Below are 25613 nucleotides of genomic sequence, written 5' to 3' on the forward strand. Positions count from 1 at the left end.
AAATGTGCTACTCTTTTATAACATTTGGTCTCTAATTTGGTATCTTGCTCCTTCTTCAGTTTAATAATAAAAAAAAAAGTCACAGAGTTACCCCATTTCCAGATTTTTATGAAAGTCCATGCTTGAGAAAGCTGTGCGGCCTGGTCTTATCTGATAGAGAACAGGATACTGAAAATCCCTCAGGAACTCATTTGGTTGACCTGTCCTCGTTTGACTACTTTTTATTTTTTATGAGACTTTGCAGAAAATTTGCAGTTTACTCATCAAAGCCACATCATTTGAAGAAACTTAAGACCAGGGTCATAAATACAATTTATGAAGTCACTCAGCAACTGGAGAATGTTTTCAGCGGATTGGAAAATTAGATTGAATGATGTATCAGAAACATTGGCAGTAAGGTTAACTGCTAGAAGTGTAAACGTCTTTGCGTGAGATGACATGAATTTTGCTTTTATGCTTTATTGACACAATGTTTATAGTACATGTACATCCCAAATTATTAAAGTTGAAATGTCTAAGGAGTGGCTAAACATGTTTTGAAGTAACACAGAGATGTGTAGCAACAAAATAAAAAGTCTGGCAATCCAAATATTTGTACATCTGAGTGTTAGTGTGTTACGATTCAGTTTTGAGGGCGGCAAGATTTGTCTTTCAATTTCTTTGTTTGATTTATACATATTGTTAACCAAAGATATGCATAATTTAATTACACATACAGTTTGTGTTTGTAGATAACTTGACCTCCAAGATATTCAGAATTCTTTGTCAGCTAGCATCTGGTCCCAGCCATCATTATTTCTCGGTGTCCAACAGAGATACAGGCACTTCACAAGTCATAGAGTAATGGGACACAATGTAAATCTAGGGGTCTTGACTCCATGGTTCAGTGAGCTGGTTATAAAATGGCAAGGAAATCTGTGAGAAAAAGGAAGTCCACCCACTGAAAGATGGGCTATAAATATGAAATGCTGCAGATCAGGCATGAACATGTTATTGAGTTTCAAAGCAAATAATATACCCTCTTTTGACTTCAGAACATTAAATTAATAAAGTAGGAAGAGATGTCCCTGCTTGCTTCATAAAATAAACAATCTTTCATTTCAGAATCACTGGCTTGAATTCATAGATGTAAAGATTATAATAATATTAATATCTCCCATGATAGCAGTGTCTCAAAAGTTATTTGGTAGCTTGAGGGTAGCCCTCTAGATAGCAGGTTCACTTTGGTTCCTCCTGTACATATATAAAGACTAATATATATGGCCAATCTCAGCCAAAAAACAGCATAGATTGGCTAGGTCAAAGAGCTAATGTATTCAGACTTGGGGAAGCCAACTTTGTGCTTTGTGGGTAAAGGAAAGGTTGATTTGCTACCTATCAAACTGTACAACTCAACTCCTACTCGTAAATCTACCTGAGATAGAAACTTGTGTGTAACAGGAAATGGAACTATTCTTTTTTTTCCTCCCTCCTTCACAAAACTCATGCCAAAGAATCAGAGGAAGCAAATATGGTGACCTCCTATTCTATGTATTCCTTCTGCCCCTGACCAATGTGCAGAGTCCTTAAAAGTTAATGAGTCATTGGACTCATTATAGAAAATTCAGGTGTCTCCATTTTTACAGGAAAGAAAAAAAAAAACAAAACAACAAAACACTCCCTTTTGGTGATCGTTTTCTAAGTTTTTTTTTCCCCCATGATTTTCCAACAGGGAATGATTGACTCATTTCATGCAGGTGGGGGGCTCTGTTGTCAGTAAAGTCTTTCTTTCACCTCTAGTGAGTATGTCTTAATAGAAACCTAGGCTTTCAGCATGCAGCTCTATCCCAGATCCTGGATGATGTTTTCTAATTAAAGTAGAATTTTCATAAAGGAATATAAGGAAACATCAGCTTTAGGTCTCATTACTTATATATTTTTCTCCATTGCTTATTGAAAGCAATAGAATAATATATATAGTTTCCTTTCATGGAAATTGATTAAAATGTTGACTGTTTGGCTTGGGGTTAAGTGCCTGTTTATTCAAATAAAGAAAATTAAGTTTAAAGGCCAGAAATACTGTTAAAAAATATATATATGTATATAACCACATTGAATTGAAATCAATTGGAAATTACTAGATTGTTTCAATTTTACCTACAAGTTTTGTGACTAAAATTACCAATCCAGACTTTTATCATTTACTTTCAGATTTCTCTTACTGTGATGCCTGCCCCCCACCACCAAAAAAAATGCTTTACACATAATGGCTGGCACACACACAGATGTGTGCACATGTGCAACTGGGTTTACCTCCAGCTCTATCTGTATATCTATTTCTAAAGCAAAGACTCCATGAAAGAAAAAAAACAAAAAATATACCTTCATGAACCAATATTCACACCATGTTTGAAGCACTCTGATACTTTCTAGTTTTCTTAATTCTAATTCATTATAAAAAGTTTGTTTTGACCTGCTAAATTAATTTCATGATTCACTAATAATTATGACCCACATTTAAATTATCCAGATTAAGGCTTATTTTAAATTATTTCAGTTACTTAGAGAAGGAAAGTTGTTTTACTTTTCTGAAATATAAAATTAATATTTTAGTGCTATCTGAAATATACATATGGTCATTTCATATTATATATTTTATTAGCTTTTCCTTTGGAGGAGACTTGAGCCAAATAATTTTAATTATTCCAAAAAGTTATTTAATTATTCCTAAAAGTTATTATTTATAATTTTGCCTTCTGTGTAAGTAGACATTTAGCAAAATATAACTGAATTGACTTGAATATTTAAAATTGAATGTTTAAAATAAGAATATATTATATATTTACTTGCTCATTTAACAAATATTAAGTATTTAGAGACTATGTTAGTCATCATAATGATGGCTAGCACTTTTTGAACTTTTAATATATATCATGTACTCACATAACCTCTATAGGGAGCCCATGAGGAAAGTAGAATTATCTCAGATTTATGGGCAAGGAAACTGTCCTTCGGGTGAATAATTGTTGTCTAATTAGAGTCCAACTTTTAACCGAGTAAGCCTGAATTCCAAGCTCAGACTCAACCTCTTTTTTCTCAATCATTGCTGCTATCATAGAGTGGCAGAAGAAAAACACAGTTCCTTTTTCAAGACAGTACGTCCAATAAACAGACTTTTGAACCAGAGATCCTTTTTGTGGTACAGTAAGGACTGTGATGTGTTCTATGTGCTATGTCAGACCAGGTGCTTTTGACCCTGGAAGTGATTGAAGTTAACGCAGAAATATTTCAGCAGGAAAGAATAATGTTTTATAACTATTTCAGAATAATCAGCTCGTGTTAATACAATGCTTTACTTATATCTAAAGGCATCTGATACATTTGAGATATAAATATATTCAATAAATGTATTTTTTGATTTGTTTTGTTTTTGGGAAATGCTATTTTTGCCAATGTTTTGACAAAGTAGCCAAAGCTAGTAAATTTTTTGGGCAGAGTGCCAACAGTTGTTTCACAGAATACTCATGGAAACTAGGAATAACCAGGGCCCAGAACTTTGTGAATGAAACAGCCCTGGTGCCAGGTACTTGAGGTGTGAGTAGAAACCATGTACGTGCCCAGAGCTGAGAGCACCACTGGTAAAACGTTTTCCAAAGGGAACCTGTTCATTTCTCTGTTTGCTTTCACTTTTTGGTGCTAACATGTTTAGAAAATTTTGACTTGGATTGTGCATAGCCCCCATTCTACTACCTAACATTTTTTAAAAAGACAACAAGGAGGAAGTGATAAGGAGGAAAATGAGATGAGACTGTTTACCTAATAATGTCTACTGTTGCATAGGTTAGGTTAAAAATAGTAAACTTGCCAGAAATTGGGTTTTGGCCAAGGTCCTCCATTGTATGAGCTCAAGTCTGATTTGTACAAGGTATTGCCTTGAATAGAGCACAGAATGCTTTGGCTTTAAGAATATTCTGCTGTAGCCATTCACTTTGTGTTGCATGCTTACTGTGTTCTGATGTGTCAGGTGCCATATGTGAAGTTTTATTTCATGCTCTGGGAAGAAAACTGTCTATGAGATAAGTGTTTTGTTTGATAAATTGCAGGTTTGGGGTATATGGAATATTTGTTTTAAAGAGGAGTTTGCATGACTCAAAATTTCAGTTTCAATTATGGTTCAATAGACTGAATGAAAAGCTCTTGGGTATAATGTGATTCAGGCTTTCAATATGTAGCCTGCCAGGCAGGGCGTGTCGCTGGCTGTTTAGCCAAGATAGGACACTCTGTCCCAGAAATGTAAAAATAAGCATTCAGTGCTTTCTTAGATCCCTATATTCCCATATATCAACAACTAATCACTAAGTGCAAAGTGTGTAGATCTCCTGCCAGAGTTGTAGAATATGACTATAGGAGGAAGGCTTTTATGGTGGCATAATATAAAAGATGGTAAGTCTCATAATTGAGAAAGAATCAGCGCTTTTGTGCATTCTCTGTCCAAAGAAGGGAGAAATAATACCCAACTGCAGTGGATATACATGTACACATATGTGCCTAGTCTTTTAGTGCTTTGAAAAATTTATATCTACAGTAACATTTGTCTGCAAGTGTTACTTTTGTATATGCATTTATATTTGCAAAGTACATTAATTCCCTGTAGATACTCAATTCTATCCACCCTATCCTACAAAAATGCCACATGCATAGGCTGTCTTTCCTAATAAAGAAATATTGTAATAAAAGAGAGGTTTTATTAAACTAATGCAATAACGACATTTTCTTTGAGGATTTAACACATCATTTTTAATAATAAAAATCAAATTGTCATTGTTGTGCCCTGTATACCTTTTATTCAAATCAGACAAAGTACTCAGGCTTCATGGCTAAGCAGTGCTCTGGGGGGTGGGGGTGGGGTGGGAATTTTTAGCATTACACAAATGAATTTCCGCAGCCAGATTCATAGTGGGGTTGTAGATTATGAATATGGGACCCAGGGAAACCTGTTTATATTCACAAGCAGAGGGGAATATGCCTCAGGAGCATCTAGAAGGAAATGAGACTAGAAATTAGGAGGGAAGCGATTTCGTTAGGTCAGCCTTCAGATGGTGGATGCCAGTAGACTCTACAGCTATGCCACTGATCTCACTGCTTCCACTAACTCTGAATTAACCACCAAAATGTGAGAGTTCACTTTGTGCGATTAGCCTGGGAATTTGGCATTACCTGGCTTCTTAAGAGGATACTAGTTTTTTTTGCTATTGTATCATCTGGACAAATTCCAGAAGTTCATGAAATCAAGGCTAACAAGTAATCATGAAAAGGGAGAGTGAAATATGAGGAATGTGGAGGGATGTTGTCTTTCTTTTTCCTTTCCTTCCTTTCTCCCTTCCTCCCTCCCTTCTTTTATTCTTTTTTTTTTTTTTTTTTTTTTTTTTTTTTTGCACTCCAAGGGTAGTATGTGTTAGACAGGTTATACTTAGGGGCAGGATGGACAGTTGGCCCAAGTTAGTGCCCAAATCTGCAAAATGGGATTATATGTGGTTGTCCCAGAGTTAATAATTAAAATATGGATGGATAGGACTTATTTTCTCTACCATTATCAGTTGAAGTGTTTCTAAAGAAGTGCTAAGTGTATGATTTTATTTTTAGCATAGCCATAGGCAGTATATATAAATTCTCTTGGGGGTTTATGTGCTCTTTTAATGTCTACCTTTATTCAGATTAGAATCTCAACAATTTTAGACTATTTGCTTTATATGATAAGTGAGTATTTTTTTGATTGAGTTACCTCAAAGGTACATGTTATAATAAGTGAACATTGCAAGTTACCCTTTTTATCTCCCACTTCAACAGCCACAAACAGAAACATAATTTATAGAAATGGAAACAGTCTCCAGCTAGTTTGATTCTTTTTCCAAAGAGAAGCACTGGGGCTTGGCTGGGCCACTTTCCTCTGTACACACCTGGTGTATATCACTTTAAAAAATAAATTATGCCTCATTAAATTACAATTAAGTGGAATCATGATCATTTGTTTTTCTGGAAGGAAGATGTTTTGCATATTGAAAGCCTAATTTGTTGCAGGTGACAAAAAGGCTGAGCAGATTATCTAATATCACTTCATTTTGGGGGGTAATGTTTGCTGGTTAGCTTGTATATACTCCAGTAGTTCAGAATTACATTAATGGGGACTGTATTATTTTCACTTCAGAATGTTTTCTATCACTTTATCAGTTTTTGTACTTTCTTTCTTTTTTTTTTTTTTAAACCTTAAGGAAACAGAAACTTCTCTTGATATTCTGGAGAAGACTTGCTCTTTTTTTTTTCCCCTCAAATATTTGGTTGTTTCCTGTCTCTTCCCTTCCCCTTTGTGTGGTTCCACCGTTATCTCTCTACCCAGGCACTACTTGCATTTTAAAGTCCCAACTAAAATGTTATGTCTCACTCTCTTCCAAAAAGTTTTCCCTGAGCCCTGCAGTTTGCCATGCTTTTTTCCTTCTTTGAACCGAGTTGGCTCTGGCTCTATCTCATGATTATAACACCTGTCATCATTTCCATGGTACTACCATAAAACCTTCTTCTCCCCACCATATACTTAACTCTTTGGGAGCAGAACCCATCTCTTTTTAATCTTCTCATTCCTCTCAGAGTTTTGTACCAAGTCATAAGTAAGAAATGAATTAATGGAGGGATCTGTCATTCTTTGAGATTAAGTGTATTGAATTTAGGGGTTCCCTAGATAATCAATGGTAGATATTAGGTTTAGGGTCCTCCTAGATTTTCTGTGAGAAATATATCTCAGTCCTAGAGAAGCAGTAAAAATTTGAGAGCCATGAAAAAATGTTAAAATTTAGTCAGTAATGACTTTAACTTTTGCTGCCAGCCTTGGAGAGGACTGGGGGCCTCTGAGGGGTACAGGCTCAGAATTCCTAGAACCTGCTCTGGGTTTGTATGTGTTATCTTACAGGATTAGAGGCTCATCAAAGATATTTTATCAGCCATCCCAGAGAAGGTAACAAGGGCTTGTACAGAAACTTGGAAGTAAATTTTATAGAAACAGTCATGGTGATGTTTCCCAAACTTTTCTGAGTCTTAGCATGTATCAGGCACACTGACAATTTGAGACCAGCTATGTAAATTACTGAAGATGTAAGGAAATGAAAAGCTCATCAGCAGAAAGATAGATTTAGAAAATGTAAGGTCATTCATTTAATCTGTTACAAAGATATTTTAGAATACCGGAAAAATTAAGGACGTGAATTTTTCATTTCAAAAATTAATTCAAATTCTTTGTGTGTGAAGATGGCCTATGTTAGCAAGCAAGTTGGATTGCCTTTTATTGTTCTGTTGCATTTTGTGCTTCGAATTTTTTACTTATAATGATTTATTTTCTGCCCAACTTGTATGTTCTTTGCTGGTGCTAGAAATGATATGAAGGTTGCAAAATACTCCATTAATAGACCAAGGAAATGACCAATTTGAGGTTCTCTTTGCCTGATTCCTTTCTTTTTCCATTGACTTGTATCCCAAGAACTCTTTTGGAGGGGATCTCCCCTTATGCCAATCTCCTTGCATTTCACTATGTTTCATGGTCTTACATAACCCCAGCTAACACTGAAGAGGAAATTGTTATGACTCCCTGGAGAAGGCTCTGTTGCCTATGAGGAGGAAAATACTTAATGGCCACTTTACTCAATACTTGCAATATGTTTTAATATGATTACTGATATGAAAGTTTAATAAGCAATATCCTGGTTAATTTATTAATTTCCCTCCATTTGCACATTCTCAATATTCATGACCTTTCTATTCATAAAAGTACATCTTTTTTTTTTGGTGCCCAGGTGCCATACCACATTTTCTGTGTCTCAGGCTGCATAATGGCCATGTCCAAGTGACACCTCCTGCCTGGCTGGCTGATAATTAAAATGCCAGATGACATAGTGGCAAGGGCTTTAGAAATATTTATGTGAGATAAATTATTAATTTATGTTCTATTTGAGACAGTTTCAATATGATAAACATTTACTTTTTGTTTTTTTGAAAATTAGGTGGGGTGATTTGTGGTGTAAGTTAGGCTTCAGACTTTCTTGTGATCCTCCCACCCCCACCCCAAGGATGATTTTCAACTAGCTAAATTCATTTCAATAAGTTCTGAGCCTGCAGAGTTTAGATTACATTTTTTAAAATCACAGTTTAAGATAGTTAAAAGCACATAAATAACCAAAGTGAAAAAGACTGAACAAAACCACAAGAGCACTTCTTGTGCTCACTAGTAAGCCACTTATTATTTGAAAATGTCTGAGGTAAAAAGAATCCACTCGGGGACCATGACTACTCAAATGAAAGTTTAAGTGAATAATTTGGTACAGTTTTCTAATTCTCTGGAGATGATATAAGGAGGTGGCACTTGCCACCTTGTTGGTTTGAGTCTTTATCTGTAATTAGGCAAATGAACCAGAGGCAGCAGAATATTCCACCAGCCCCTTAAAAAACAAATATTGTGTCTCTTTCACTTTGGAAAGGAGAGCTGACGAGCAATCATTCTCAGGGTGCTTTGTCTGCATTTTCCTTAGAGATGGGTTAATTTTCCCATAAGGTTGCCCATACTGTAAAAAAGGTAAAGCAAGGATCTAAACAGTTTAAAAGTGAAAGGAAAAATTCATACAAACAAAAAACACTCTGTGCTTTCGAATAATCTTTTTATTGATGAGGAATCATTAAACATAACCTTGAGGGTTCGTTAGAATGATAATTTTTGTTTTGTCATTATTTTATATGCAACTTTTTTTTTACTGTAGTATACTTCATAACTTGTGAAATAATTTCATGGTGGAAGAATAAGTTAAAATTTGCCTTTGAGATATTTTAAATTATAATCATAATAGCTATCATAAAGAATATATCCGTGTTGATACTCAAACTCCTTCAAATTTTAGTATTTTAAAATTTATTAAAATACTAAAGTTAGTACCAGAGGTAGCAGGGTGAGGAGAAGGGAGAAGAAGACCAACTCATTCTTTTTACGCATGGTTCATCATTAAAGAAAGCTCAGAAAATATCAATCTCAGTGTCTTACTGATATTGAAAATTGGTATTGGTTTCAAATCCACTTCCCTTTGCTTCTCTGCATATATTAATTTAGAGGGATTTTTTTGTATCTTGAAGCAAATCCATTATGAATATTTCAGGTTGCTCAGTGCAAGTAGAAAGTAGGATAACGTAAGGCAGACTGACTTAATTTCAGAAAGAATCAATTCATAGATTGCATAACATTTTCTGGAAGACAGATGTCTTACTTGTTGCTTCTAAAAGCATGAAAAGAAATCTGTTTTTTTCTTAGAATCATTTTACCAGTAGGTTTTTTTTTTAATGTACATATCCTATTTTGTTCTTTCCTTGAGCATATGTGAGCATGCACACACACATCCACACATATGTACACACAGACAATAGCATTTCTTCTAGCTTCATTGTGTGACATATTTTATTCTTATTCCTATTCTGACCTCACTGTGTGTAATACATGCGTTTATGCACACACTCCCTCTCCTACTATACAGAGTGCTCTCTAACCATCTCAAATGTGTACTCATTTCTCTCGAGTATTAACAAGAAATTGTCCTCTAATCAAAGTACCACGACATCCAAGTTGTAGAACTATCAGATGGTATGCTGTACTATAGTAGGTTCCTTATAGTATAAATTGTCTTATGTGATGTTTTGAGGAGTGATTACTTCCTCGAAGTGCTGATAGCTGCTTGCTGGACAGTCCTATAAATGGCATTTGCTTCACTCTATTATAATGTATTACTTTATTTTAAAATGTGTATCTTACCCTGTAGATTTCTGGCCAACCAGAGATTGTGTATTCCCCTTGCATCTGATGCCCTTTATGTTTAAGCCATGTGCTAGAAATCTGATAGTGTTGCCTTGACATTAATTCACCTCAGGAGACATGTCTTTGGCATCAGTACCATTTTACCACAGTTCATAGAAGTGATTTTCCATGATTTGGGGTTGTCCCATCTGTTCTAATATATAGGATTAACATCTCAGCTCTTCCTGAGATGGTCCCAAACCCTGATCTCATACTACCTTAAGGAGGGATATTAGCTGGGAATATAAAATGATGCCTCTGTATGGTAATCCAATAAGTGTGCAGAATGGAAGTAGATCTGCATCTTCCCAGAATGCTGCAATGTTCTGACGTAGGTCCCCTCTCCAGTCCATGTTACTTTAGTCTTGGCAACATTTTACTTTTCTTTGTGACTTCTCTATCATTAGAGCACGCAAAAACACTAATTTCCTATTTAAAGCTTGCTATTTGGATGAGTCACATACTCAAAGTATCTGAGCCCACCATGGTATTCTGTATACACTGCAATTAAAGTGTGCTCTGTCTCCTCACTGGATGTGACCACATTTTCATTGCTTTAATGGCAGGATTAGGGCTTCCCCCATGAGGGTATCCCATAAAAAGGTTTAGATGCCCTTTGATACATATGCAAGGATAACTATTGTGTGTGTGTGAACTGGGAAGTTATCAGAGGGTTAACACAAGTTATAGCCTCTTACTTTGTTTCTCTCCACCCTCCCCCCTTCTTTTGCTATAAGAAACATCTATATTGAAAACAGTGGCCGGTCACACATAAATTCAGCCAAACTTTTTTTTTTTTTTTTTAAATCGATGTAAATCTCCCATGCTGTTTAAATGTCGGAACTAAATTTACCAAACTTGGCAGATTTGTAAAGCTGAGCAGGACTGCCAAGTGTTCCCAGTTTCAAGCAGAGAGAGTTCTAACAGTTCCTGAAATACTTGTAGGAGGCACCTGGTGGTAATTGCAGTTTCACAATTCATCCCAAGCGCCTACCTTGCTAGGTGGCATCTCTGTGCATCCATGATTATTACAGTGAGGATGAAGTGTCGGAATAGAATGGTCCTAAAATAAGGTACAGCCCCCAGAAGCCAAGCGCATTCCCACAAAATCTTTGTGCTAGAGAACCCTAAGGAATTAGACTGAGGTTCCTGACATCACAGCCAGCTGGCCACACCAAACAAAGGGGAGCAGGGCGGAGGATGGAAACCACACACACACACACACCTGCAGATATAACTCAACCTTTTCTTTTCCCCCCACTCATTCAGGGATTGTTGTCCGAGATTCTACGTAAGGAAGAAGACCCTAGGACAGCCTCTCAGTCTCTCTTAGTAAATCTGAGGGCCATGCAGAATTTCCTCAATCTTCCGGAAGTGGAGCGAGATCGCATTTACCAGGACGAGCGGGAGCGGAGCATGAACCCCAACGTGAGCATGGTCTCATCGGCCTCTAGCAGCCCCAGCTCCTCCCGAACCCCTCAGGTGAGATATTTGCTGCACTCACTTTTTACTTGGAAACATCTTGCTGGGTTGATACTGTGTTTTTCTTTCAGAACTAAGAGACACAATTCAAAGATTTCTTAATCTGTTAAATATGTTGGTCAAAGGATATGACCTCAGGCCATGTACTAGTGGTAATCTTGCACTATATGGTGTGCCATTTCCATCCCTTTAGGAATGTCTCATTCTTCCAAACATGGTGGGTGGGTGGTATAGGCAGGTACAGGTAGGGGGTCGGACTCTACATTGTCCACAGCTGCTTAGTTTTAGATGAAAGGGGCAGGGGCTTTGTTTGTATGGCAAGACCATTGTTTTCCTTAAATTACATGATTATTTAGATGGGATGGGGGGTGGTTAAGGACAGAGAATTCAAGTTCTTCCTTAGGCAATGCAAAAAGTATGCAATTAAAAAACAGAATGGTGCAAGTATCACTCAAGGGTCCCATATGAACTGATAGGGGAAAGGTAGGCCTTACTTATTTTCCTTCTTGGGATGATCTCATAGGATTTGGTGACTTCCCATTCTTTCTCTTTCATAATTTCAAAGTACTCTGTGCTTAGGCCTTCTAGGAGATGTAGACATCTCCTAATATAGTGCATTTTAGAGCTCCTACCTCAAGGCAGCCAGGGATCATGCCAACTCAGATCTGAGCCCACTCATCTTTAGTCTGATCCCTGTTTCCCTTAACCTTTTACCAAGTTGATTTATGATAGACCCATCCCATTCACTATTGCTAAGATGGGTTGCAAATCCATGGTGGGTGGTTTTGGGGACCAATATTTAACAAGTGCACATTTGTACAAAACTGAAAATTGGGTTCTTCAAAACTGAAGATTGATTTGCTTAGATATTATAGTTTTTTTTAATGAGTCTTTTTTTTTTTTTTTTTTTTTTTGATAAATTCCCAGGAGCTGGTTAACAGAATCAGAATTTTATTCTAGTAGAAATATTTGAACTTTTTCAAGGACATCAGTTTTTTCAAACAATTTGACTATTTATATTTTTCACTGTGCAATAGATTTTTAATTGAAGCCCGTTTTATATCATGCACTGCCCAATTGTGTTATTTACACTTAAGTCCTTAGTGAATATTTCAAAATAAGTCCCTTGACTGCTTAATTTGGATATATGTAACTAAATCTTCTTATTCATATTATTTTAAAAGTTTTGTACTTAAATATTGAGCTATAAAGTTGGGCAAGTTGTTAATTTGCACTAATGTTTACTTCTGTGAAATTCACCAGTATTTTTGCCACTTTGGAAGCCCATTAAATCATTACTGGAGACCCTTGCCAGACTTCACGTCCACATAATCAGGAGTCTGCTCTTGGAAATCACTTCTACTCGTTAGAAAATAGAACAGATTTGGGTTTTGTTTTCAGGTTTTTTACAATATTTTTTAAAACTAAATTGTCTCTTAGGCACCTTTCTAAAGACTTGATAGCTTTCGGAACCTGACCAAACTTATAAGGCCACACAATTATTGACAGTATTTTGCTATTTTTCGACAGGATCCCACCTTGAAAATTCCTAGATAAAGGTGCTCTTTAGGGATCAGTGTAGGAAACTGATCATTCAGTTTCAAAGTTTTTAGATTTCAGAAAATAAATACAAACTATCCCAACATATTTTTGAAAGTGTAGTCATGGCACTGCATTTGTATTTCTTTGAAATCTCCTTTCTGTTGGTTAAAGATCAAGAAAGGGTAAGTTATTAAAGTCTTTAAAACTTCTTGCTTAAAATTCTTCACTGACATATCTGAATAATAAAGATCCATGGTATGGTAATTGTTTTAGTTTGAGAACAGCCTAGGAGAGTAGCCACCGACAGCCTTTGGTTGGAGTCAGCAGCTCATACTCTTAGGTAGTCTTATGCAGATTATTTTCCATTATTTTATTTTGGCAAATTAGTAGTTTACCAAAAAAATTGAAGAAACTTCAAATTTGAAATAAAGTCTCCTAAGTTTCTCCTTATAATTCTTCAAACTATTGCTCAGTATACTTAATAACAAAACATCCATACAAGAATAAGAATGATCATTTTGTTAAGTACCCATGTATCAGGTATTGTAAACATGTTACACAAATTCTGTCATCACTCTTTTGTGCTATTGATCCCATTTTACAGATGAGGAAACAGGCTTATGTGGTGAAATAACTTGCATAAGGTCACATGACTGAGTGGTAAAGCTAGCATTTGAACTCTAGTTAGTCTGATTCCAGAACCTGGACTCTTAATTGTATATTGTAGCAACTTAAGGGATTTTGTTTTAGTCCTGGGAATTCTAGAGAAGATTCTGTCAGTCTAGTAGGAGATAATTGGTGAAACTAATGAAAAGAGTTGAGAAACACAGAAATTATTTGCTAACACATTCACTTAAAAGGGATTCTACATCATGTACAACCAGAAAAATTAGAAATTATACTCCATTTATGTATGATGTATCAGTGCATTCTACTGTCATGCATCACTAATTAAAACTATTTTTTTAAAAAAAGGGAAAGCACTGTAGGTTAACTAGAAAATTTGAAAAGAAAAAGGAATTCTTGAAAAACTTAACAGAGAATTGGATTTTTATGAGGTGGTCCCATACCTGTAGGGAAAAGGACCCCTGTAAACCCAGCACCCCATGTGAACTGGGGATTTGGAAAGCAGTGTTGCACAGTGGTCCCAGCCTATGCTTTGAAAGGCTGTTTCAGGATATGGTTCCTTCATTGGCTGCTGCATGTCCTTTGGCAAGTTAAACATCCTCGTTTATTTCAATTTCTTCATCTGCAAAATGAAAATGATGATGCCTAACTCATTGGATTCTTACAAGAATTAAATGAGATAACAAAAGCTAAAAACACTTTATAGAATGCCTGGCACATAAAGAGAATCCCATAAATTATACTTACTATTACTTGGCAGTAACTAGAAAATAGTATGAGACAGGGAGACCAAAGGAGAATGACAGAAGTCCCTGAGCACTCTTGGGAAGCAAAACCTTCAGGGAAACTTAGGGCACTGAGTGTGGCCTCAAGACTTTCTTGGCAAATGATTGCATGGTGTCCGGACTGCATGTTCCATCTTCCTCCCAACCAGCATGCTGCTCAGCCTAGTCGGGGGCAGCATGGGCATTCACAGAGGGAAAGTTGTGATTTGGAGGCACTTCCATTGGTTTGGAGTGAAGAGGTTCCAAAAGAAAGAAAAGAGTTTATATCCATTTAGATCCATTCATGTGTCTGATGGGGTCCAACTTGTCCTGGAGTCCTGCTGCCATGGGTTCTAAGAAGATGACTCAAGTATCTCTTAGCCACCTGCAAAGCATTTTAGGGCCCAGACTAAGCAAATCCTCTCACAGTCTTTTGGACGAAGGAGATTCCAATGTTTTAGGATTTTCCTTACCCCAAGAAGTATGGATACCTTCTTTATTGTCCTTCATTTGTCTCTGAAGCTGATGGGAAATCATTCAATTAAAACGAACACGGCAGAATACATAAAACTGCAATATGAGTTTAAGAAAATGAAAACGGCACATCAAAGGCATTCTGAAGCCTAGTTTTATGAAATGAAATTTTGTTTCATTTCCACTGATTTCCTAGGTGAAATTAGGTGACTGTCTGGGTAGCATAATGATGATAATGATGGGAAACCATACATACTCAAATGACATACGTAAAGCTTTAATAAAGAATGAGAGAGACTCAAGGGAGTGCATTAAATTGAGTAATAATTTATTATTTAGAGACCTCTACCCATTTACTCATTTTTTCTGGAAGAATTGGCTCTTCCTGCAAGGTGTGCCATTTTTAGAAAGAAAAAGGTGTGTGTGTTCTGCATATTTGTTTTGCAGTAGATGACTGCATATAGTTTGATGCCCAGGGTAGCCATCCTACCTGGGAACCATCTAGGATACTGTAAGGGAGAGAACAGGGTTGACAGGATTCTGCATGTCCTATAGGAATGCACTGCAATTATTTCCAATCACAATTAACCTGATTAGAATAATGGACAGGAAGTGTCCCTCTGTAGCTAATGCAGTTTGGCATCAGCTGACTGAAATCCTTTGATAATTTCTGCACAGATGGCTGGGCTGAATGCAGCACTTTTTAAATTATTATTTTCATGGTCTCTTGGTAGGCCAAAACCTCGACACCGACAACAGACCTCCCTATTAAGGTGGACGGCGCCAACGTCAACATCACAGCTGCCATTTATGACGAGATCCAACAGGAGATGAAAAGGGCCAAGGTGTCCCAAGCCCTGTTTGCCAAAGTGGCTGCAAATAAAAGTCAGGTGAGTGGTTTTTAAAAGAGCAAAACTGAGGGCTGGAATTAGACCTTTCTCCTCCTCCCACCAATAAAAATATATCTGTTCCTATAATAATAATAACAATAATAATCCCCAGGGAACCTGTCATGTTCTGCCTCTTACTCTTCGTTTTGCTTCTACTCCCACTGGAATTCAAAATAGAGATTAAGCCAAAACCCAGCCTTTTTATTTTAAAGGATTTTTTTTAAAGACTCAGTTTTGAATGATTTGTCCCCTTATTATAAGCCCTGCTATGTACCTTTTGTTTTGTTTGTTTGTTTGTTTTCTTTCTTTATTCTATCTTCCTGTTTGGGGGGGTTTCACAATTTTCTTTTCTTTCTTTCTTTTCTTTTTTTTTAAACAAAACCTGAAATGAACATAACAGTACCTTCCTGGAGACCAAGTTTAGCCAGGTCTCATCACCTTTCTTATTCCCATGGGGAAGGGGCTGACTTGGCTATAATAACCACTTTCCCCAGCCCCAGAGACACCTTGTGATTGTCAGGTGTTTCTTTTATATACAGAATACAGTTGTTTTTCCAGGAGAAAACACACGTGGAAGGATCCAGAGTAAGTGCTAAAATCTTTTAACAGAAAAACATAGAAGCTTATCCAGTAAAATTTTTCAGAGTGTCGGGATTGTGGGGAATGTAATGCTCAGGGGAAATGAGCAGACAGATGCTTAGGTTTTTCATTTCTGAAAGCAGCAACAGTTGACGGGATCTACTATCTGCTTCAATTTGCTTAAAGGGGCAACTACTGCCTGTTCCTAGAATCCTAGGTTAGTTTGAGGTGCTCACTTTTTAATCCGTAAGATAAACCATTAATACATGGTGGAGGAAACAAAAGAGAGATAAGGCATACTTTTGAGAGTCCTTTGATGTTGAACTTGATTTCCTCGGTGGCTTTGCATGACAAATGTTTTCATCCCTACATATGTAAATGGTAAAATTGTTCATCATCTCCCTAACAGATCTTTTGGTGTGTGCTATAGTGAAAGTCACTGAATATTGTACTTCTATTAAACAAGAAGGTTTTCAATAAATACTAAGTTCTATGAGTGACAAATATTATATTTAGACTAATTATATTGTTTTGGGGTTAGGCTTTTTTGCTTGCAGTTTTTGCAGAAACCTGATTTATTTTCAGATGTTAATGAATGGAGAGAAGACTATCAAGGAAATTTGAAGAGGACTGCAGTATTTGTGTCCCTTTTCAGCTTCAATATAGTCATTTTTCCAGATTTCTCTCTCTCCATCAATGAAATTGGTGAAATACAGTTGGCTAAGATGTGATGTCCAACCATAGTATGAAATAACATGAAAAGAAAACACCGTAGAGCCTTCTTAAACTGTTAAATGCATAAAATCCCATGTACCACATGGCAAAATATAATGAGAGTTGGAGCTGTTAAATGAATAAAGCTGTTAAATGCATAATGCCACTTGGCAAAACTACTGTGCATTTAATGGTTTTCCACTGTGTAATAAAGGACATATGTGGTAAATGTGCACTGAGTATAAAAGCTGCACAATTGATTTTGCAAACCTGCCTCTTGGTTGTGACTTGATGTAAATATCAAAGTTTCACTCAGTCCTTCTTTCAGAAGCATCTCTCAAAAAAAAAAAACTGAAGACTGCATTCTGCAAACTTGATTCAGAATTCCTGTAATCTTCCTGTTGACTTGGCACCATGGTTTTTTGGAATTAATGATGCCTCCAGACTTCCAAAAATAATTCAGGTGGCTGATTGAAAGCTGTGTTTGCCAATTGGCAGAAGCACATTTTTGATGCCTCCTGAAGAAATTGGTAGCCCTGGTTTTGTAGAACCTGGAGGAAATCATAGTTCTGGTGATTCATATGCTGAAAGGTGAGGTAGAGCCTTAGTGAGGATAAGACACTCAGAAGTTTTTCTTTTTGCATGAGAGCAGTGGTCTTATTTATGAATGGGGAGCCTTACTGTAAATAGCTAACTAGGTCAGCAAATGGGATGTTATTTTTTAAAAAAAAATGGTACCATCAAACAAAGAACTTAACTGATGGTTGCAAAGGCAGTTTAGCACAAGATAGTCACTCCATTTTATAAGCAGCAGTAGCAGCATTCTCTTGATAGTGTATTTAGTGAAATCAATTGCATTATTTGGTGCCTTGCATGTACATTTGGTGCATATCATATATGTGTATATGTACATACATATGTACACACACACACATACACACACACACACACATATATGTATGACTCACATTGGGACTTGACCTCTCCCAGCTGCATTGATCAAGGGGTAACACCTGTTTTATTGGATTGTGAGAACTGAGAGAGCAAAGATTTTCTCTCCTCTTCATTCCTTTTCCTCCATTGCTTTCCTTTGGAGGGATCCAGAAGTTCTTGGAGTGACTGAGCAGGCAAATACATCTCAAAGGCTTTCATTCTCCTGGAGGTCAAATTAGTGAAACCTTTAATTAGGAACTCTTGTGAACTGGAGGAGGCTTGGAGCCCTGAAGGCCCAGTTCAAATATGCATAGCAACTCTCCCCTTCCATTAGAAATTGTTTTAAAAATAGAAATAAACCCTCCAATAAACCTTATTCATTCCTTGGTGTGAATTGCTGTAATCAGCTATTAAAAATAATACTGAACACTGCCCTGAGCATTAGGGAAGCTTTGAATGAGGAATAGGAAAAAGGGAGGAAAATTTTAGAAAGATTGAGGGTGGTCTGCCAAGATGGTCCTTGGGGCTGTAAGTGTGTAGAGTACAGGCACAATGGAGGGGAGGTTTTCAGAAAAGGAGTTGAAAGGGTGACAAATGAGTTGGTTGTGAAAACCCATTACTGGGAAGTGTGTGTGTGTTTCCTGAGTCCATGAGTTAGTCAGGATGCATTTGTAGGGTTGCAGACCACCGCCTGCAGGTCAGAGCCTGCTTCTTTGTCAAGACAGGCCAGTCCATCATCTCATTTTGTTAGGTATATCCTCTCTGACCTTTGCCTCTTTATTCATGAGAAAGAGGTCAAAGAAGAGTAAAATTAGAGGCAAAACTTGCTTCAGCACATTTCACTTTGTACTTTTCCTTCATTTTCAATTTAGGATCAGTTTAGTTGCTTAGAATATTTGTGTGTGTGTGTGTGTGTAAATTCTGAGGATTATCCATCTTTTCTTTCTGTAGAATATTCAGATCATTGGTCTTTATGGGATAGAATTGCACTGTGCCAGTGACTATTCTCTGTGAAATAGGAGTGAGGGGTTCTTAGGAGGAGTCATAAGGTACATGGGTCCAGGACATTTTCTGAATCATTTCAGTCTGACCCTTATGTACAAAGGGCCACCAGGGAATGAATGCCCAAGATGCAGTGTGAAGGCACAGGAATTCCTTGTCCTCAGTAGATTCCAGCAATTTCCCTGTCCCCCATACTCAAATTTAGAAGGGCTTCTTTCTCCCTGCCTTCCCAGTTTTATCTTATCACCTGTGATCTAGGAAGTAGAAATACAAAAGGGAGAAAACAGTAAACTGAGGGCTCTCCCACTGCAGTCCTCCAGGGATACTCAGATATTTTGTGATTGCATCTTCAGTCACATTTGTATTGAATCAATTTCCCTCCTCCCAGACATTCATTCATTTTTCTTCTCATGATCTGCCTTTTGTCATCTTTGATAGTCTACAGTTGTTTAGCTCATAGAATGTTGAGAATCATTTGAAGTTGATTTTCAAAAGGAGCCTGAATCTGCATTATTTGTACACCCAAAGACCCAGCTTTACCACTAAATTTGGGTAAAAATAGAGTAGGGAGAGAAATGGAAAGGGGCTTATTTTAGTTCCCATTTCCTGTCCCCCCCCCCATTGGAAAAAAAAAGCCAATGAACAAAATGTTCAGGAGGGCACTATGCTTACTTTCTGTGTCAGGAAGATAGAGGGAAACAGACACTGTTCTGTTCTGTGTGGACAAGGGGACAGAAATAGCCCAGTGGTAAGCCCCAGGAGCTAGTAATGAAAGGTACAGTCCCAAAGCTGCTAAAATAAAAGGAAGGGGGTGATCTGGGAACAACAGGGATGCAGTGGGGTGTCTGCTGTCATACTGGTAAGGGATCCTCATCTCCACCCAGGTTTAAAGACTTCTGCCAATCTGAAGGTTCCCTCTCTGCCACTCACACCTTTCCAGATTCACAAACTGCAGAAGCAACAACAAAGTCAGAGATGGAAGACTCCATCTTCCTGCTACAAAAACCAGAATAGGAGGCACAATTGTGATTCACACTGTAGCTAGAGAGGTGGATTTCTGGCCTCCAGTACAGTTTTGATATGATTTTCCCTGTTGAAATTGTGTTCTGCATGGCAATTGGATTTCAGTATGTTCTATGCTTCATGTATATTAGGATTAAGTAGACTTGTGTATTGGCCATTATGTCTTATCACTATGTTTCTTAAAAAAGAAAATTGTATTCTGTATTCTCAACTCCTGACATAATGAATTGTATTCCAAAATGGGGGGCTACAGATGTTTTAGATGTAATTTATAGGCTCAGATTTTGTGAACATTCTTTTTTTTCCCCCCTAAAATCTTCTTATTGATGGCCTAATTTACTTGGCAGGCTAAATGATTTAAAATGTTTCTCTGGTAGGTTCTTTTTAAATAAAGCAAAAATAAAGGAAAGAAAGAGAATTTTACATAAGGAAAATGATGGATCTATTACTTGGTTTGTTTCTTTTTTCTATTGTTCTTTGCTATTGGAGTTTATGTCACATTCAGTTTATGTGCTAACATTTTCTTCAGTCATGGGTACTGTACTAATTTTTATTTTTGTGTCTCTTCTTAAAAATTTCCCAGGTTCAACCTAGTTGTGTCTATTTCTATTTAAATGAATATTCTATTTTATAATTACATGAGTAATAATATCCTCATTTTAGAGAATTCAGATGGTGAAGAAAAATACAAAGGCGAAAACATGGATCAACCGTAATTTCACATTTGAGAGATAGTTACTATTGGCATTTTAGAGTCTTTCAGTGTGTATGGGTGCATGAGTCTACATGTGTGTTTATATTATAATTAAGATGAGACCTTATAGTACATAATTATAAGACATTTTAAAATTTCAAGTCTTCTTTTAGAAGGAGCTCCTTTAATTTTATTTCTATTTTTTAAATATTTTTTTAATTATATTTGAGGTTTACAACATAATGTTATGCGAAACCTAGGCAATAAAATGGTTCTGATAGTGAAAGAGATGAACATTTCTATTATCTTACACTGTTCCTTTTTTGTGACAGGAATAGCTAAAATATACTTACTAACCAGAAATCCCTAATACATTGCTGTGTTATTAACTGTAGTCCTCATGTTATACATTAGCTCTCCATATTGTTCTTCTACTGAGATTTTGTATTCTTTGACCTACATCCCAGAAGAGGAATTGCTGGGTCACATAGTAAGTAGTTCTGTTTTTAATTTCTTAGGAACCTCCTTACTGTTTTCCATGATGGTTAGATCGAGACTCACTCTCATCAACAGTGTCTTAGTGTTCCTTTTGCTTTACACCATTGCCAACAATTGTTAGCTCTTGTTGGTAATAGCTATCTTAACAAGTACGTGGTGATACTTCATGGTGGTTTTAATTTGCATTTCTCTGAGGATTAGTGATGTTGAGCACTTTTCCATACATCTGTTGACCATTTTTATGTCTTTTTTGGAGAAATGCCTGTTAAGATCCTCTGTCCATTTTTCAATGAAGTTATTTATCATTCTGCTACTGAGTTGTAAAAGTTACTTACACATTTTGCATATTAACTTCTTAACACATATGTGGTTGGAAAACATTTTTTTTCCCTACCCTGTAGGTTGCCTTTTTCACTCTCTTGATTATTTGCTGTGCAGAAGCTTTTTAGTTTGATTAATCCCAGTCACTTTTGCTTTTGGAGCTTGAGCTTTTGTTATGATATCTAAAAAAAATCATTGCTAAGGCCAATGGCAAGGAGCTTTTCCCCTACATTCTCTTCTTGTAGTGTGATAGTTTCTGGTTTTAGCATAGGTCTTTATCTGTTACGAGTTTTTATTTGTGTATGGTAAAATAAGGGTCCAATTTCATTAATTTGTGTGTGGAAACCCAGTTTTCCCAGCACCATTATTTGAAGAGTCTATTCTTTTTTTGTAATTGGTACATTTTAATCATACATAGTAGTGAGATTTGTCATTACATACTCATGCATGCACATAACATAATTTAGTCAGAATACTTTCCCCATTGTGTCCTATTAGTGCTGTGGTCAAAAATTATTTGATCATTTATGTTTGGATTTATTTCTGGACTCTTGATTCTCTTCCATCAGTCTGTTTTTATGCTAGTACCATGTTGTTTTGATTTCTACAGATCTGAAATATAATTTTAAATCAGGAAGAATGATGCCTCCAACTTTTTTTTTCTTTCTCAGTATTGTTTTGGATATTTGGGGTTCCATAAGAATTTTAGGATTTTTTTTTCTATTCCTCTGAAGAATGCCATTAGAATTGTTTTCTTTTGTCCTTTATTATTTATTTTTTGGTGCTGAGGATTGAACTCAGAATCTTACATATGCTAAGCATGCACTAACCCAAGCCCCAACCTCTGGAATTTTCATAGGGATTATTACATTAAATATATAATGATTTGAGACTCTGAACAGATTTTAGGATTGTTTTTCCTATCTCAATGTAGAATATCATTGGAATTTTGTTAAAAAATTGCATTAAATCTATTTCTTGCTTTGGGTTGTGAGACATTTTAACAATATTATAATTTTATAAAATTTTTTTTTAGTGGCAAGCTTTTTACATAGAAGAATAAATTTATAAAGTGTGGCTGCCCTAATCTCTATAATATAGAGACAGGAAGTACAGCCCATAGGATGCCTTGTGTAAAAATGAGTTGGTGGTGTCATTCTCACTCCAGATGAGGTCATTTTGCCATTTGTCTTCAGTAAGGCAGACAGCCTTGCCTAAGTAGCTGCCCCTTCCTGTTGGGCAAGGTTTTTTGGAACACAACCCTCTGACAGCCTATCAGGGAGTCTCTACTCTTTGGGGCATGTATATAACAATTCAAGGCTGTTTGCCAAATTTAAATTTTAAAAAATGAGTATATTTACATGAAAATTGCTATTCATAGTAATAGCAATTTCTTAAAATTCCAAATGTTACACCAAGGGAGTGGCTAATGCCATGATGCCTAAGCATCAAGTTGGGACCTTCAGTTTCCTCTCCCATAAAACTCTCTGCTTAATTTTAAGGGATTTGGATTTATTGAGGTATGATCAGAAATTCACATAGAATTTCAGCTTTGATATCAGCCTTATTATGAAGAATAGGGTTTTTTTAAACCACCCTAACTTTAATTGTGTTACTGTTTCATTCCCTAAAACTAGTTTTTATGGGATTTCTTGGCTAGGTATCAATGAAGATTATAATCACAGAATTCATATGAAAATTTTTTTAAGCCTGGTGAAGGAAACCAGGGTGCTCTACCACTGAGATACATTTCCAACCCTTTCTATTTTTTCATTTTGAGACCAATTGTCACTAAGTCATCCAGGCTGGCTTCTTAGTGACAACAGGTCTCAAAATGAAATGTATTTTGATACATTAATGTATCCCCCTTCCTTAGCCCCCTGAGTCACTGGGATTACATACCTACACTCCTATCTCAGGTTCATATGCAGTTCTTAAAATGTAAAATATCTTTAACCCATTGTTACTGTCTTTTTCCTGGTTTTAAGCTCATTTTTACTGCAGAAATCTCTAGTTGGCATTTTTGCCTCTTCCCGGCACCTTTGAAGCAAATTCAGCAAATATTAAAGGCACCTCTCCGAACTCTTACCAGCCCTCTTGGGAAGAAGACATTGACTTAAACTGTAGTTCTTATGATGGAGAAACTGGTGCTTATGAATAGTTCCTACCATTTTGCTGAAGAGACTGCTTAATCATGTTATTTTTATAGAACTAGATTAGGATGCTCAATGACAGGGCCAAACCCTCACAGAGCCAATCCTCGGGTATCGTGTCCTAGTTGCTTGCTTGTCTCTCTCTGTTCCTCACTCTGATTTTTCAGAAGAGTTCATACTCGTGGTCTTCTACTCTATGCCTCACCCTGTTCTTCCCCCACCTAGGGTTCTGATAAGTTCTTAAGTAAGTTCACCTAGCATATTCAACTGTGTGACAGGCGTGCTGACATGATATTTTAGCCTAACATATCTTTCTGTTAATGTATGCATAGTAATTAAATGGTGGAGTATAAGATTGCCCATTCGTTCTTTTTTTAATTGTAAATGGACATAATACATTTATTTATTTATTTTTATGTGGTGTTGAGATCAAACCCAGTGCCTCACCCACATCAGGCAAGCGCTGTACCACAGAGCCACGACCCAGCCCCTCATTCTTCTTTTTGACAGATATGAATGGCTTTTTTCAGGTATGTGTACCCATATATGCATGTATGCATATGTGTACATATTTATATATGTAAAGCATGCTGAGTCTCTATAATATTGTATAGTTGTGTACATACCATATGTCTATGACAAGGAAGGCAACAGAATTCTAGGTCATGCCCTTTTAATTTGAGCACCTACAATGGAGTTAAAGAGTTGTTCTGAAATAAAATTTTCATTAGTCTCAATTTCAGACTCAGTCTTTGCAAACACATTCATAGAAATGTGAGAGACATGCTTAAGGTAGCCCAGAGACAGCTGAAAATTTGTCCCCATGAAAATACAGTTCAGCTCCTAGTACACCATTTTGGAAAATAAAAAAGAAAGAAGCAGATCATTTTTACTTACCATATTCAAGGAATAACATAATTAACCTTGAACTATAACCAAATGCTCAGCACCTATCTTTTTTCAGATTTCAGTGACCTCCTTGTTGGAGATTCACTGAAGCCCTTGACAAGTCTCCCTTGTATTTAGCCTCTTATCTATTTCAGTCTTCTTGATTAGGTTATCTTGAATCATTAGAGGGTTTATTTGTTTTAATAGACACTTATTGGATTCATGAAAAGAGAATTCAGTGACTAAGAAACAAGAGCTGAATATTATCTGGCTCATTTCACACTTCAGAAGAGTCTCAACCAGCTGAAGAGAAATCCTTTCACAGTTACAAAAGTTTGTTTGGGGACTTTATGTGCTTCCATTTAGAAAGCGAACTGTCTGTGGTTAATAATATGAATTTTCTTTTAAGACACTCAGAAAACATTTCCTTTTGGTTACATATGCTGACATTTTCTGTATTGAAGATGTGGGTGAGGAAATGGCCTTTTCCATTTCTGCTGAGAGAAGCCTGAGTCAATTCCTGAGGAATTGTTCATTTGCTGACTTTTTCATTCACTGGAGTTCCTCGAGGGGCAGAGGGTGGGTTGCTTATTATTAACTAGAATCCACTCTTCAGCTCTGCATTAGGCACATCCAGGGGAACAGTTGTCACTGTGACAAGGTCCACATTCGAGGAACATACAGCCTTCCTTATTCAACAGAGATAGTTACTTGTTGGAAATCAAAGAAAGCTGTGAACTTGTGTTTAATGCTGCTTTGTATTTATTTGAAATATTAAAACTAGAAAATTAGTTACAAACATAATTTTTTTTTTTAAGGTGTCACAATTTAGAATGATCAACTGTGTCCTGGCAAAATAAGGAGTTTTGTTCACAGTGACATTTCAGCACCATGGACAGGAACCTCACTCTTCTCATTTGCTGTCCCCCACCCCCACACTCCATATCTGGTAAACATAAGGCTTAGAACTAGGATTCAAACTCATATCTGATAGTTCCAAACTCAAATTAGGCTGTTATTGTTTGTAAATTACCTCCTTGGTCATTTGAACATTCTCAGCCTTTGGTATATTGTTTGGAACACTTAAAACCTTTAAAATTTTTATAAGTAAAATAGATACTGCCATTCCCGCATTTATTTTCAATGCAGGAGAGCTTTAAAAATTCCTACATGCAA

The 25613-nt window shown here is 36.5% G+C and overlaps 1 protein-coding gene across 1 annotated transcript in view; it reads left to right on the forward strand.

Annotated features, from left to right (window-relative positions):
- Positions 1-25613, forward strand: part of Satb2 (SATB homeobox 2) — a 171008-nt gene that overhangs the window by 106184 nt on the left and 39211 nt on the right. The window contains exons 8-9 of the mRNA XM_027925025.2: positions 11123-11335; positions 15477-15632. Coding sequence (XP_027780826.1) covers positions 11123-11335; positions 15477-15632 — 369 coding nt within the window. The remainder of the gene's footprint in view (positions 1-11122; positions 11336-15476; positions 15633-25613) is intronic.

The sequence above is a fragment of the Marmota flaviventris genome, chromosome 11 (genome assembly GCF_047511675.1).
Source record: "Marmota flaviventris isolate mMarFla1 chromosome 11, mMarFla1.hap1, whole genome shotgun sequence".
NCBI lineage: Eukaryota > Metazoa > Chordata > Mammalia > Rodentia > Sciuridae > Marmota > Marmota flaviventris.